This window comes from Hydra vulgaris, chromosome 11 (genome assembly GCF_038396675.1).
Source record: "Hydra vulgaris chromosome 11, alternate assembly HydraT2T_AEP".
Lineage (NCBI taxonomy): Eukaryota > Metazoa > Cnidaria > Hydrozoa > Anthoathecata > Hydridae > Hydra > Hydra vulgaris.
In genome coordinates this window covers 2,210,398-2,227,500 of record NC_088930.1, presented here as the reverse complement: position 1 = coordinate 2,227,500, position 17,103 = coordinate 2,210,398, and the positions used below count along the sequence as shown (strand labels likewise).

Below are 17,103 nucleotides of genomic sequence, written 5' to 3'. Positions count from 1 at the left end.
ATGGAGTTGTAAGGGGTCGTTTTCTTCATTCTACAAACGCATGCCTTAATATTGTCAATCATATAGGAAACGAGATAAGAAAAAAAATTATTGCAGAAGTCATAAAGTCAAAAAGTAAGATTTCGATAATAATTGATGAGTCAACCACTATAAGCCAAAAATCGACGCTGATAGTGTACATTCGGTGCTGTGTAAAAGGCAGCGGAATGAATTCACTAATTAATTTATTTTTGGATTTAGTGGAGCTTGAAAGTGTTCCAGTTAAAGGACTATTTGATGCTTTGCTTGAATGTTTTCATTCTTATGGGATGAAAAATAAATATTTGAAAAATTATTTAGTTTCTGTAGCGTTTGATGGCGCAGCAGCGATGTTAGGATGCAAAAATGGCGTTTTCAAATTAATCAAAATGTTTCCTTCTGATATTGTTTGGCATTGTGCTAATCATAGACTGAAATTATCAGTATGCGATACTATAAGGGAGATCTCAAGTATTAGCAGGTTCAAACCATTTCTAGATAAGCTTTACATCGTGTATCATGCTTCCCCAAAAATTAGCAGAAAGTTACGTTCATGCGCAGAATTACTTAATATTCAGCTGTTGAAAATTGATCGAATTTTAAATACATGTTGGGTGTCATCTAGTTTCCGTTCAGTTTTTGTAGCATGGAAAAATTATGAAGCGCTGGTGAAACATTTTGAGGGAGTGATAGTTGATCCTACAAGGGACAAAAATGAAAAATCCACTTACGCAGGTTTAAAAAAAAAAACGTCTTTTACATGAAACTAAAAGAGTCAATTGAGAAAAGGTTGCTTGCTGACAAAGATGTTGAATTAGATGTTGATTTTGGTCTAATATGCGAGCCATTTTCAATGGGCTTGCATATTAGACCAAAATCATTGGCCTGAAAACATTAACACTCAGTTGACATTTGGAGAAACTGAAATCAGAAATCTGTCACTAAAACTACAGTTAAATGAAAGAGAAATGATTCGCGGATTCCGTAAATACCTGGCAGAAAAAATATATCCTGAAAATTTAGTTCATTTGGTACCCGCTCACATACTATCCCCACTTCCTCAAGTGAATGAAAAGGAGGGTTTTCACTGATGAATCTGATCATCACACCAACAAGGCCTTCATTAATGGCAAAAACAGTTTCAACGTTTTATTCATTAAATAGCTTCGATCCTTTAAAGAACGTTGATTTGTGGTTACTTAGCGGAAGGCATTCAGCAGTAGACACTAAGAGCAACGAAAGGAGACGAGAGGATATGTCCAACGAAAATTTGAAAAAACTATGGGATTTGTTATAGAAGTTTACAGTTTTGTAAAGTTTGTATTTTATATACAGTAACGTGACCCCTCACCCCCTTCCAAAAAAAAAACATCTGTCTTTTTTTGAAAAAAAAAAAAGGCTTCTTTAATTGGAAAACGGTTTCTTATATTTATTCCCGTCTTTATGGATATGATGTGCGGGGAAGCCTACCAACGGCTATACATATAAAATTTATTTACAAATAAAATTACTAATTTCTGCCTCAGTTTTGAAATTTAAAGAAAAATACAGGTGAATATTGGCGCCTTTTTTTTAAAAACAAAGCACTGTGTGTGTGTATATATATATATATATATATATATATATATATATATATATATATATATATATATATATATATATATATATATATATATACATACATATATACTTGTATTGAACATGTTTATATATATTATTAAAAATTAAAGTAGTGAAGTTTGTAATACAGAAAATTTTCATTTACAATCCTCATCAGGTTTTATTTTATTTTATTTTTGTGATTTTTAAGGTGCTCCCAGAAGTCCTTACGGTCTTATCTCAGAGCACCGCGGAAGTGCATTTAACTACGAAGTTCACGCCTCTTTCCTTTCCAATGTCGCTTAATGGGCTGAAGCTGGAGTTGAACCTCGGACTTTCTTGGTTCTGAGCCAGAACTCTAACCACTGCGCCAAGGCTGCAATTATTTTTTTTCTGTCTATTTAACAATAAAGTATATATAAACAACGTTAATATAAAGTATATATAAACAGCGTCAATATAAGTATGTATTAACAACGTCAGTGTAAGTGTATATAAACAACGTCAATATAAGTATATATAAGCAACGTCAATATAAGCATATATAAACAACGTCAATAAGTGGAAACATAGTTTTAAAAATGTTAATAAAAATTGTTTTATAAACGTTTAAAACGTTTTTTAAAATAAGCCGAAATTATTATTTGCCGAAAAACGTTAGCTCATTTGCCATAACTACTAAATAATGTACTTTTCATATTATGAATCGTGTGGATTTATGGAATTATTTATTTTCTTTCTAAGGGCATTTTAAATCCATTGCAACAACGCTTTTTGCATAGCTACCAAGTTTACAAAACCTACTTAATACACAAGAGTGTTTCTTCTTAATACACAAGAGTGTTTTAAGGAAAGAAAACTTTTTCTTAAAACACAAGAGTGTTTTAAGAACGTTTTGTGAACTTGGTAACTATTCAATATTAGGAATATTGTTACTAAAGACAAAATGAAAACTATTTTACATATTTTATCAATCAGTTGCGTAACAAGTTCCAGATTTTATTGTAAGTATAAAATTCGATGGAGCTTAAAAAATTTCCTTTTTATGAGGAATCTCCATTAAAAAATAAGAAACATAAGTTAAAAGCTATTACATTTAACAACAACACTAAAAATTCATACGTTTTCAAAATGTCAGAGATAATAAATCTTAAACTATATGTTAACCTAGTAAAACAACTAAATTAGTAAATTAAAAGAAACATTTTAATAAACAACATGTACATATAGAAAACTCTAACACTAAATAAACGAAATCTTGAACGCCATTAAATCAAAGTTATGGGACCGCAAGTTTCAAAAAATCAAAATTATAGGACTGCAATTTTCAAAAAATCCTAAGGTTATAGGACTGCAATTTTCAAAAATCAAATTTATGGGATTGCAATTTTCAAAAAATCCCCAGGTTTTAGGACTGTAGTTTTTAAGAATTCATATTTATAGGAGCGTAAATTTTCAAAATATTCTAAGGTTATGGGGCTATAAACTTCAAAAAATCATAAACTGGGATTTATGTAATTTGAGAACACCAATTGAAAGATGAATATTTTAAAACTTATTAGATGTTTCAGAAAAACACTTATAAATAAAACATGTTTTACTACGCAAACAATGATTTTAAAGTTATTTGAAAATAGAAGAAATTTTTTAAATAATAAATATCGTTAAAGTTTTAAGTATTTTTAAAGTTTTCATTTTGTCCTTTTTATGTTTTCTCTTGTGCCTCTTTACTGAGCATGTTGATAAATACAATTATACTTTGCATGATCTTAAAAATTTGCTACGGATGAGAATGTTGACTCAATGATCTATAATATAAAGTTTTGCATACTGCTGTTTTGTAACATTTTTTTAAAGAGTTAAATGTAAATTAGATATACAGATGACAGTATATACAAAGTAAACGCATTGTCTTACTGTGCTATTGTACTGACATCGAATTCAAAAATTTTAGGAGTCTTCTTATGTTCTAAAAAAAATGTTAAAAATATTTACATAGGATGATGACTCAAAACCACAAGAGAATGGGTTCACATTTGTGTATCCATTCTTGTATCAATTAACTTGTTCACAATTTGTTAACAGATTACAGAAAAAATAAGATTTAATTCATTCAAAAATTTGATTTAATTCAACTAATTTAAAATAAAATTTAAAATAAAATTGAAACAAAGTTAAAGTTAAAATAAATACTTAGAAAAATTTTGGTATTTTCGTTTAACCTGAAAAAGTAACTTAATAAACGTAAATGTTGTTTTTGTTTTGAATGTGTGACCATTATATAAAGGTCTTATTAAGAGAGTAATTTTTAAAAATTTGAAATAAAGAATAATATATATAACATTTAAGTTTGTGTATTTTTAGAGAGAACTTACTTCGTCTTGTTATCTATTATGACGATTTAGCGTATGAGTTGGTTGAGCAGAAACCGAGCTATAACACATTGCTATGGCTGGGTAAGTAATTAAATATATTTTAATTCAAAATACTGACGGAGGCACGGCTATGACTACATCCTATCACAAAGCCAAGAATCTAAAAATATTTTAGGTTAGATTTCAAAATATAAGTTTGTTCCTCAAGGATATTTTATAAATCTTTTTACAACATTTTCAACTTTTGAAAATGATTTTTTCCCATTAAAAAAGTTTTGTAAACCCCGAATTCTGTTGTCTTAACCCTTGACGTGGAATTACGTTGACAAATTGTAAGATTATCTTTAAATTTAAAATTTGCACTTTTTTTTAACACTTTAGGTGATGTTGGTGGTCAAATTGGATTATTTATAGGAGCAGGAGTAATGTCTTACTTTGAATTTATTGACTGCTTAGCTATGGTAATCTACACAAGATTTTTTGAAAAGTTTAGTTTAAAAAATCCTTCAACTGTATGAGCTGGCTAACTGTGAAAGATGATGGTACCTGCTAAAGGAAAGTATTTTTGTAAAGGAAAAGCAATAATGGCATATATTGTGTTGACTTTTAGAGAAGAAAAACTAAAATATTATTTGCTGAATATACGTTTTTCAAACGTTTGTTTGCAACTTTGTAAAAACTTTAAGAATTGTAGTGAATTTAAATAATTGTGAATTTAAATAATAAATATTTAAGTAATTAAAAAATGACTGTGAAAACAAAACTGAAATCCACTATGCCATTGTAAAACAAAATTATAATCCACTATGCAGACCTTTTATAAAAAAAATAATCAACTTTTAAAAACACTTTTTCAAGTCGCTCACTCACGTTGGAATTTAAATTTTACTCTTAGATTAAACTATAATTTAGAGTTACGTTGCTGTTGTAATAATTTTAAAAAATTTGCTTATCTATGCTGCAGCGTAAGTAAAAACTAATGTAAAAACATTTTACTAAACTGTTTGCTGTAAAGCATTTTCAATATTTAACATAAATTGCATTGTCTTGGCCATTAATACTTAACCTGCCCTACTATTGGAGTGGTAGCATCATCCTTAAAGTAGATAAGACATTGGCAATTAAAATCAATTTTTCAAGACTTCACTTTTGTTATGCGTTCCTTATTTATATAAAGTCAAAAAGTTCAAATTATTTTTATATCAAAATAACTTGAAATTTTAAGAAGAATACTGTTAACAATTAAAAAATAACCCTTTTATTACTTAATTAAAGCTAAACTGACAAATTAATCTCTATAAACTCATTGTATAAAATTTAAATCAATTATTATCAAATGTATTCTAAATAAAACTTGACTCAAAAAAAATTTTATGCAGAAAAAACAGAAAAGCTATACACAGAAGAACAAGTCTCACTTGTAGTTAAAGAAGAAGATTTAAAAATATTTGCAAACAGCCCAATCGCTTCCCGCAGCTTTCACGTTGACACAAAAAAATGTAGATGCGCCAAAGTTCGAAGTTGAAATGCTCGAGATATTGAAAGATGCTGGTGTAGAATGTCACAACGTTAGATTAACTTAGATTAGATAGTGAGCAGTATATAAATTAAGCAACGACTCCAACTTGAACAACACCAACAAGCCAAGTCAAGGGTAAAAAGAGCGTTAAAGTTTTGGGTGAAGCTTTAACAAGTCAAAATAGTGAATGGTATCAGTATGAAAATGTATAATGGTTTAAAAATTACTTTGTCAATCGTGCATTATGGTGGATCATACTTTTCAATTTTTGGACATGGAAGCGCGTGCAATACTTTTATGTATCAGGATATTTGAAGACACGACCGATAAAAATTAAAATTTGAAAAAAGTATATATTATGACATTTCTATAGAATCTTCTAATAACTCTAGATTTTTTTTTAATAGTTCCACAAACTGTGAAGAAATTGTACAAACTCAAAAAGGAAGGGTTTGAACCACTCCGCGTCACTAAATTTGGAATTATTGCTATTAAACGTTCTTGGTCCATGGGTAATCTTAAATCGTTTTTAATGAACTTAAGTTTAGAGAATGAACGCTCTACACTGTGATTGCTTACCATTAAACAAAGATGCTGCGTAGTGCAATTGAAATATTTGGGTAAGAAGCCACGAGCCTATGCTTACCAATAAATATGAACATCTGCACTGCTGTACTTTTACTTATACAAACTTTGGTTTCTTTGATAAACTGTTTGAATAAATTGAACAATTTCATGAATAACTGAGGCTCAAGGTCTTTATGGTATATTTTAACTAAATGCACGGCTTTGGCTTGCTAATCATAAGATTTTCAAACTATTAATATTGAGACAAAAAAACCAAATCTATTATCTGTAACACTGCATGCAGAGATTCTCTAATTCAAGGCTGATAATAGCTTATCAATTATTAGAAATAATGTGTGTGTTTTAAACTTTTTTCAAAGGTGTCAATCCAGCGTCAGCACCATCTGCTTCTGCATCACGATAATCCCATTTTCTGTTTCCGTTGTTGATTGAGACATACTGACAAGAATCCTTTGAATTGTTTTATATCCTTTCTACTGTAGGGTGTCCCAAAAAAAATACCTCTCAATTTTTTCCCATTCTCTAAGGTCCAAATAGGCTAAAATTACCAAAAAAAATTTTTTGTTCCAGTAAAAGTGATAGCTGTAAAATTTCATTTTTCAAAAAACAGTGCATTATTTTTGTGAAAAATGAAGTCTCTTAAAAATATTTATTTCTAGTTTAAGAAGTTATTCTCAGGCGATCAGTATAAGTTTCTTTATTGTGCTACCCAATAAGCTGTCTTTAAGAAAGTTCTGGGCCAATAGGATAATCTTTTCTGCGCAGCCAATGGCACATTCAATTAGTTTCAAAAAACTTTTAAATATGTAAAATGTCTACCAGTCGTTTCGCTTTATCCGCCATTTCAACTCCCCAACATGAATTTCAGCTATCCTACCAGCTCAATAAGCTCCTCCTAGCTCAGTAAGCTTCTGCAAGCATGAACCATAACCTATTGAAATCCCGCTTAGTAAGCTTCATTGACCTGTTAACAACTGGTAGCTTTGGTTTCCCCATATGAAATTGCTCAGACAAATTAAAGTGTTCCATTTTTATCATTTTTTGCTTTTCCTGATTCATCACCTAAGATACATTCTTAGTCATCCTATAAGCAAGCAGGTATGAAGCATATACCAAACACCTTAGGAATGAATTATTGTTAATATTTTTAAAAAACTCTAAAATGTACTTCCCCCCCCCCCCCCCATCAAAAAAATAAAAATAAAAAAAAATAAAAAAGCCATTGACAATGTAATTTAACTTTTAATGGAAGGCTCCAGATTGAGGAAAATTAAATAGTGGTACATCTCCTAAAAATTAAACTAGTTCACATAGCTTCTTGTAGTCCCCGTGTTAAATATCTCTGTGGTCAATGGCCTTTTTCGGAACTTCAGGACCTCCCTTTTAATGTTGTGTAAAAACAACCTAACTTGTTACCCATTCTAATCAAACCTGATGTGCTCCGTCTTATCCACCTCGTTCTGAGTGACCAGCCTTTATATAATCTTACATATAGTGTTTTCCTGTGCCATTTTATTTTCTCATCAATAAGATCTTTCACAAAATGAGAAATGTGTACCTCCAACATGTGTTGCTCACAGATAAATCAGAACAGAGAAGGTTGTGAAGATGGTAAAAACTCCATAAAAAAACTTCACTGTTGAAATCAGTGATGTAAAGAATTTTAAAATAGTCATTTATAAAATTGTATATCTGAGGCTTTGCAATGCTGAGAAGCTGGTTAAAAAATTCTATCAACCAGCTGCCCATGACAGCTGGTTGATTGAATACTTTATAGGAAACAATAGCTTTCTGGTATTAGTGTCTTCCTCTTTTTTTTCTATATTTGCGTCTATTTTTACAGGACAACTAATGTTAGCCACAAAACTAAACTTTTTAATTGACCAAAGATGACTTAAATCCGCATGTGACATGTTTTTTTTATAAGAGAATTATACATTTATAAACATATAAAGCTCAGGTTATGTTTAAAAAATTGGCGTATGATTTTGTTGTGTGTTACTTTAATTCATGTTTATGAGCAGAATACTGAAATTTTTGTTGGTGTTTTGATGCATGAAAACCATTTAATGAGGTTATTGCTTTGCAAAACAAAAACATTTATATATAAGTATTAATGATTTTTTTTTTTGACCACAAGGTCTTTGAGAATGCACACGGTTTTGTAAGGTTAAGAATAATTATTATGAGCCTCTTAAAATTTTTTAAATAAGCGTAACCTTACTATTCAACAATAAATGTTTAAAAAAACAAAAAAATGAGAAAAATCTAAAAAATTAAATAACACTGACAACAAAACAACATTAATTTTCAAATGATTTAATTTTTTTAAATTTTACAAAAATCACTTTTTGACAACTGATTTTGTTTTTTGGTTATTAATAGCCTCAGTGGACTTCAGAGAATGGCAAAAACTTGAAAAATGTCCTCAAAAAGGAAAAATAAAACCTATTTCTGGTACACCTTTTTCGTGAGCGTAATTTAGAGCTTTTGGTAAAGCAAAATTACACATGTTTTTGAGCACAAATCAAATAATACCGGAATTCTTAAAGGTGTTTACTTGATGTATGAAAACCATTTGATGAAGTTGTTTTTTATAAGAGTTTTTATTAGAGCAAAATAAAAATATTTCATATCCAATTCAAAGAAAGTTTATTTGTCTTTTCTACAATACTTACGAGAAAGCGCGCGTTTTTGTAAGCTTAATCATATTTCTGAGCCTGTCAATACATTTTGCCTAAACAAACCCGAGCCCAATTCTTAAAAAAAAATATGCTTTTAAAAAGTCATAATAGATTATTATTCGATAATAAAGCATCATTATTAACTTTATTAAAAACAAAATAAAAGATAAAAATAAATTTCATTACATATTAATCCAACATTGATGTAAAGGACATTTATTTTCGAAAAATCAATTTTTTTTAAATTTTACAGCTATCACATCCTGGCTTCAAAATTTTTTTTTTCTGTTGATTTTTAGCTTTAGTGGACTTCAAAGAATGGGAAAAAAAATGAGAGGTATCCTGAAGGAAAAAAAGGTGTTTTTGGGACACCCTATTCTACAGTGCATCAACTGTATCGTGGTGAGCAGATAATCGTGTATCCAAAAGTTGTTTCAATGTAGGCATTTGTAAAGGAGTAAAGCCAGTTAAAGTAGATTCTATCGGTATGTTGAAGCAGAGGAAAATACAAACAGTTTTTGAACAAAATCAAATAAATAAACTGCAACTGGACAGCTGTCGACAAAATTTTGACCAACAAGGTTTAGAGAATGTTGAATACATTCCATGTTGTCCATAACATGGAGTGTATTCAGCTAAACTGTTTTCTTTGCGGATCCAGGCTTGCATAGCATTGTATCTTCCACTTATACTTGATGTATTGCCATGCGATTGTCCTATACAGTTTTTAATGCTTATGCCATTTTCTTCTAAAAATACAAGTAGTATTTTTGCCAAGCTCTCGCCAGTATGTTCATATTGGAATAAAACTTATAAAACGTTCAACTGGTCCGCTTGCTACTACATATCGAATTATAAATGTTAACTAGTTTTAATGCTAAACATCCGGTGTTGAGTCTACAGAAACAGAATAATATTTTGTACCTTTTACTTCTTGTATGACCTGCCTCAGTAACTGATTATTTATAATTAAAACAAACTCATTACAAATTGTTGATGACGAGTATGATATGTGGCCCCTACATTTGTTAGCGCGTTGTAGAATGTGCTCTGAAAGAAAAGGATCATACTCCGAAAGTGTCTCATAACATCTTAAATAACTTCCATTGTTCACAGATTCAATAATCTCGTCATTTCCAAGAAAATATTTTGGAGAATAACAATCAGCCAATCACGCTGAACTTTCTCACCGTTTAACAGCTCTCAAAAAAAAAAGATTTTAAACAACGTCATCTTAACGTATCACCTGGAAATATAACTTTTGACGTGCTAAAATTGCTTTCCATGTGTTTTCAACTAGGGATTCTTTTGTACATCTGCAAGTTTATCACATTGCATTTCCACTTTATAAAGTGGAAATGCAGTGTGATAAACTTGCAGATGAAGATACAAAGTCTCCGGGTAATGTGGTTAATTAAACTCTTCTGCTAGACCTTCTACTAATACTGGTTCATCTTGAATTTCTTGTTAACGATTTATATTTGTTGTTAATTATCTAATATCTTCATACCTATTGCTTGGTCATGATTATTAGTTTGACAAGTTTCAGTTGCAATTGCGCTATTTATATCAAGTTTAATATTAGATTCAGACTTGTTGTGGGGTTGATAACCTTTTTAGTTTCTTCTTGTCTTAAATTTTGCTTTCTCCCATCCGCTTTTATCTTTTTTCATTATTATTAATTTTTATTTTAATAAAAAGAAAACATTATATAAATAATATACCAAGCGAACAGTTTGCAGTAAACTTTTTTTATATTGAATTGGATATAGACAAACCGAAAACGAGAAAAAGACAATTTGTTTAACGAAGTAAAATATATATTGTTACAGAGTCTAGGTTTCCGATAGTTAAACATCCGATAAATAAACTTTTTTTTACTGTGTCTAGATGTTCAATAGTTAAACATTTAGCATGTGAGGCCGCGAGTTTGAATATCCGATTGTTGATAATTTGGTGTTTTTGCCTTTTTGACGTTTTTTAAGATGATTCTTTTTATTTGCCGATATTATTTTCTAGGAGTGGGCCTATATTTTATAGTTATTTTATCTTTTTTTCAGTTTACCTATTTTTTGAGGTGGGCTTGTGGATATAGTATCCTCAGCCTCCGGCTTAATACGATCCTGGATGTGTTGGTTGACTCTTTAAAACCCATGTGATTTGTATATGTCCAAATGTAGCGAAGATCCCTATGCGAGAGCTTTTTTACCTACAAGCTCAAAGACATACAGATCCAGCGGGTATGCAATCCTCTCCCCCAACAGAATCAAGTCCTAAAATATATTAAAAATGAAGGACTTCTTTTTTTTTTCTTTTTTTGAGAGACGCAAATGCGATACAAAATACAAAAATATTTCAATCCCCCTCCCCACCAAAAATTCCTGGATCCGTCACTGTATACAATTAGTAATAAAAGTACCTTCTAAATAATTGATCGGTTGACAAGGTTTTGGATAGGAAAGAGTCAAATTCTAAAACACCTTTTTTATATAATTCACCTCCCCAAGACAGAGAAGGTCACTAAATTTGAGGAGGCTACTTTAATAGTGGATATAAACCCTCTCTCAACTCTATTACTCCGAAACACAAACTTTAACAAACAAGGCCACTGCGCGAAGAGTCATGTGGAGCGCGGTACCATAAAGAACGTAAACCTGAAAGAAATGGTTAGGATATAGGTGAGGATATAGGAGAGGATATACGTGAGGATATACGTGAGAATATAGGTGAGGATATTGGTGAGGATATTGGTAAGGATATTGGTGAGGATATTGGTGAGGATATAGATACATGCTAAAGTATCACAATAAAAATTTTATCAACTTTTTTTAAAACTTTGACAAATTTTTTTTAATATTGCATAACTTAGATTTAATTTGTGCTCTTCATACATATGAACTCCTTCATACCTAATCTTAAACCTTTATTTTTCAAAATCTTATGATTGAGCTTGAGAGAAAAAACTTTATTAAAAAATAATTTTTCTGGTTCTGGTTTTTGATTTTAATTTAAAGGTATAGTGAACCATGTTCTTAAGCAATTAAACTTTTTTGTCATCAGAGAATTAAAGTTGAAGACATTGTAATCCCTGATGTTTTATCATTATCATGGAGTGCTCATAGTGAAAATGTTCTTCAAGCACTGTTCTGTAATTTAGAAAAAACAGACAGTTGATTTGCAATGAAAACTATTTTAAAATTAAGAGGAGATTCAAAATACAGAGACATTATTGTAAGAACAAGAAAACATCATATGAAAACCATGTTTACAATAAACGCATAAATAATGTATACGAATTTTGACTTTACTAATGTACACAAACCTTTACATACATATTTATTGTCAAACAATAAACTTTCAAAATACAGTGATACTCTGGTGTATGTACCTTGTTTACTTATTTATGGATAAGCTTTAGAAAGGTGTGTTAAAGAAGTCATAAGTGCCTCTTAATTGGTATTTGGCAAAGATAGAAGTGATGGGTTTATATAATTTATAGCAATAATATCACATTGAGAAATCAAGCACGTGAACAAATTATAGAAAGGTTTACTTAAATAAAAAATTTTTTAGTTGTTTTTTGTTTCCGTTAGGATTATAGTTATGAAAAAAGTTAAAATTAATTTTAATTATGTTTTATCTTTTTGATAATAATTTTTTTAAGACTAAATTCTTTGTAATACACAGACAATCGTTAACTTATATTGTAAAAATAAAATGATAAAAATAAAAACTATTATTCGATATTTTATTTCTAATGAAAACAGCTAGTTTGACCAAGCTTTCATCTCATAAGTTCGGTCATCTCATAAGTTCGGTCATCTCATAAGTTCGGTCACTATATGCATTCTGACCAACTCATCACAGTTTTGCGAATTTAGCTTCCCAATAACAAAACACAACATCACAAATTAAACAATCAAATAACATATCGCCATCATGGCCGTAGACAAGTGGGCGCTTGGTGGCTAAGCATTAGCCCCCTTCAGAAAAATTTTATTTTTTAAATATCATTCAAAATGTATTTCTAAATTAAACTAATGATTTAAGTAAAAATGACGTTAATAATTGTAAACGCACCGAGTCCATGCTATGATTCTACTATACGATATGATTTCAGATCAACTGTCTCATCTGACTGAAAAACCATTGAGACATCCTAAGACCACGTTTGACCACGCTAAAATAACCATCTTTCTGGTTATGACAAACGTCCCATATAATTTAATATCCATCGAGACAACCCATGACCACTTTTAATAACCCCAAAAATGACCACCTGTGTTTTATGACCACTCTAAACCTAAAATGGAGCCCAAAATAAATTCTTCAAAAACCTCTATAAACATGTATCTTTGGCTTATATTTAACCCATAAATAATTTTGCCATTATTAGACAATTCTGGACCATTGTGTGATGGCGCGAAATATCCCAGATCTCGCTTCGAACCCTCAATTTCTTCCTTATAAAGCAAGAGCGCTCTAACCACTGCGCCTTGGCCGCTTTAATTTAATTATTATTTATCTTTTTTTATTTAACTTTTATTTAAGCGATGTGCATCTAAAGTATGCTATATCGCACAATAAGACGTAGGTATTACAACAGAATAAGATGTAGGTATTACAAAAGAATAAGATGAACATAAGATAAGATAAGGTATTACATTAGAACAGTAGGTATTACAATAAAATGTTAAAAAGTTTTCATAGTAACCCATAAACGACCAAATTTATAGTATTTATTTATATTACCATTTCATTGATTATGAAGAAAAAGTGCACTTGATAAATAAGAACCAAAAAAAAATTTCAAATACAGTTAACGTGGTGACTAATAATTCTAGTGCTAAATTTGATCATTTTATTCAATAATTTGCTTATTTTAAAGTCCAACAGTATGCATAATTCCTAAACAATTGTTTCGCAAACGAGTTAAATGAGCTGATTTCAAATAAACATCATTTTTTTATGATTTTCATACACGAAATGATACCATATTATTTGTAGGAAAAAAAGATTTAAAAATTGAAATACGTATGCATTTTCTTAATTTATTCTTAAGTGAGCAAAGTTAAATGGTGACCAAACTTTAGCGATATTACTGTATTTTTTTGTTGTTGTTGTTGTTTAAATTTAATAGTAAATATTTTTCTCATGCCTACCGTAGATGTATTACCTTAAAATAAGCAACACTAAAAGTTATGTTCAATTTTTATGTATTTATTTCGTCTAAACATATTGAGACAATTAAATTTTCAAAGGCTATAAAAAAGTGCAAAAATGTAGGGGAAGGTTGCGTAAGATGACCAAGATGTAAGGTTTCTAAGATGGTATAACCAAATTAACGGGTAGCCTAATAAACATTTTTGGTTAATGATAATCATACAAGTTCGACAGTGTTATTTATTTTAATTTCTTGGTTGTATAGTTAATATTCTTTGATTGTTTTACAGTTAAAAAAATTTACCATCCCTGTTATAATTTTTTGTTATACAATATTTTGTAATTAAAAACGAAACAAGATCATCAAAAATTTATTACATCCTCAATACTTTATACTTATCTACTGCTAATTCCATGGGTTATATGAGATAATATATAAGCTGTTTTCATGCTATTTAAATTATGATAGTACTTAGTGAAGTTGCTTAAGATGATACGTTTTTAGACGCTCAAGATGAGATGCGGCTTTTTATTAAGAAAAGCGCGTTTTTTTAAAGTTATTTTCTATTCTAGTTTCCTGTGATGAGATGACTGGGTGTGTTGAAAATAATGCAATTTTTGGTATAAAGTTTTTTTTTTTAATAAACTTTTCATTTAATATAGTCGGGGCGTAGTGGTACGGAAAATATTGTCTTCTTTTAGCCCCGGTCATGTAAATTATATTTATATAAAACCGCATTGTATTCTTTTTTTAATGACGAAATAAAATAAAATAAATAAATAAAGTTTATATTCTTTAAGATTAAATTATGATAATCTAAAATATAAATATAAATATCATAATATTTCAGCATCAAAAAAACAATAGACTGTAAACATGCGCAACATACGCAACCTTCCCCTACCATTATGTACCAATTTGATAATTTTTTAATATTTGTTACATTTTTCAAACACCCTGCGCCCTTAACTAAACAAACTTTTTAAGAGAAAATTACTCACGTTTCTTCCGATATCTTATTACTACATAATTAAAATTTCCAACATTTATATAGGGTTTTATATTCATTTACTTTATATCTTCTACATTTTTTTTGCAAAATTAATAATGGTGAACATTTTTTATTTACGTTTGTATGGCCTTAAGAATAGCAAAACTAAAAATTATATTCAATTTTTATGGAGTTCCAATAGGTTAAAAAAAAGTAAACAAAGTGTCTTTTTGAGTTTTTAGTAAATCTAACATTTTTCAAATGCCCTGCGCCCACTTAAAAACAACTTTTTAAAAAAAAATTATTTAAGTTTTTTCAAATATTCTAATACATAAACAAGCAAAAAAAAAATTGAAAAGTATAACACGCTTTGACATGTATACCGTTAAGATTTGTAAAGTGCACCGAGTTTTATTTTACCAAAAAGTGCTGCACAAGAGATAACTCAACCCAACCTCTAATCCCACTCAACAAATCAACTCCATCAATAAATGATACTTTTTAATTGGTTGTTTTTTTAATTGTTTATAATTGGCTCCTTTTTTAATTGCGTGTTTTTTTAATTATCCATTCGTTTTTTCAAAATGTAAGTATAGAATAAAGTAATCCTTCTTTTTTGTTTTTTGTTTTAATTTAAAAAAAATTTATTGTATCAAATTATCCAAGACAAGAGAAACTTTTCAAAATGATTCCGAAGGCGCGTGGAACCAACGCAATCAATGTAGACGGTGTAACAGTTAAATATGTTCTGTAAAAAGTTGAAACTTATTTTTTTGCGTGTTGCAATTGCAATTAGAACGTTGCTTTTAAAAATTTTATGTACTATGCTATATGAGACTATGCTACGTTAGGTTAGAAAGTTACTATTTTAAGAATATGAAAGTGTTGTGTTGTGTTAGAAAGTAACTGTATTGTGTTGTAAAAGTGATTATGTTATGTTATGAATCGAATAACTGCTATAAAACACTTTGTGTTACGTCTTTCTATTTATATTATGTTTAAAAATAAATTTTTTTATTATGTAATGAAAAATATACCTTTTACGTTATTACACGCGTAATCAAAAAACTGTTTGTACGTGATACAACTGTAAATGAAATATTAATCTTAACTTTTTATATTTAACATTTGAAATCGAGAAAAAATGTGGATTATGTAATTGCTTATTAAACTTCAATTTAATAAATCTAACAAAACTTTTACCTCATTCAAATTTTATTATTCAAATTTGATAAAAAGTCACCAATAATACTCATTTTTTGAAAAATAAATTATCTACACCCAGGTTTCTATAAAATCATCTATACCCCGATTCCCATTTTACGTTAGATTTTTATTATATTGCACCATACTTTTTATTTTAAAATAAAAGGTATTGCGTAATATTATTTTATTTATCAAAAAAAATTTTTAAGTAAATTTGTAGTTCTTTTAAATAAATCTCAGATGCTTAATACAAGGTGGAATAGGAATATATCGGTGGGTAGTAATTTTTGTATAGATCTTATAAACGGAGGAGGGGGTGGGGGTGATTATTAAACGAGTGGGTAGAAATTTTGTTTTTATTTTTATTAGCGAATTTATATTTTTTAATTTCTAGTTTTGAGATGCAATTTCTGTGTTGATAACGAACGAAATTTGATAAATTAGGCAAGCTCAGGGAATGTGGGAAAATTCTCCAAAGAAAAATAAACACCCTCTCCCGGGTATTAAGCACCTCAGAATACATATGTTATAACGGATTTTAAAGCCAAGTTAAAAAATTTTAAAAAAATCTTTTTTACGATATTATATGAGTGCTTTACTTGCTGCAAGAAATTATGCTAGAAAAATAACTTGTGGAGATGCTTTGCAATTTGTTTATGTTTTTATTTTTATGACTGTACAATGATAATAATCAATTAAAAATACCAAATAAGTAAACGTTTAAATAAAAGAAGTTAGATGTATGTTTATACGATTTGCTTACCTTAACATGCATATTCGTTAAACCTTGCACATTGTAACATTAACACACATTTTATGTTATATCACATATATTTTTTAAAATCCTATAAAATATATAAAATATATAAAGTATTTTTATACAAATATAAGCTAAATATAAATTTATATATATATATATAAGTATTTGTATACTTTATATACTTTTATATAAGCTTTAG

At 29.1% G+C, this 17,103-nt stretch overlaps 1 protein-coding gene and 1 long non-coding RNA gene across 5 annotated transcripts in view; one reads left to right on the top strand and one right to left on the bottom strand.

The window, feature by feature from the left end:
* Positions 1-4,612, top strand: part of LOC100197902 (acid-sensing ion channel 1-like) — a 72,736-nt gene extending 68,124 nt beyond the window's left edge. For all 4 annotated transcript variants that reach the window (XM_065809798.1, XM_065809796.1, XM_065809795.1 and 1 more), the window contains 2 exons: positions 3,982-4,073; positions 4,374-4,612. In XM_065809798.1, the coding sequence (XP_065665870.1) occupies positions 3,982-4,073; positions 4,374-4,510 (229 nt within the window). In that variant the 3' untranslated portion in view covers positions 4,511-4,612. The remainder of the gene's footprint in view (positions 1-3,981; positions 4,074-4,373) is intronic.
* Positions 2,850-16,991, bottom strand: LOC136087336 (uncharacterized). The gene is made up of 3 exons (XR_010641733.1): positions 16,908-16,991; positions 3,535-3,586; positions 2,850-3,425 (listed from the first exon to the last, which is right to left on the bottom strand). It is a non-coding gene; the product is annotated as an uncharacterized LOC136087336 (long non-coding RNA).
* Between the last annotated feature and the right edge of the window lie 112 nt (positions 16,992-17,103).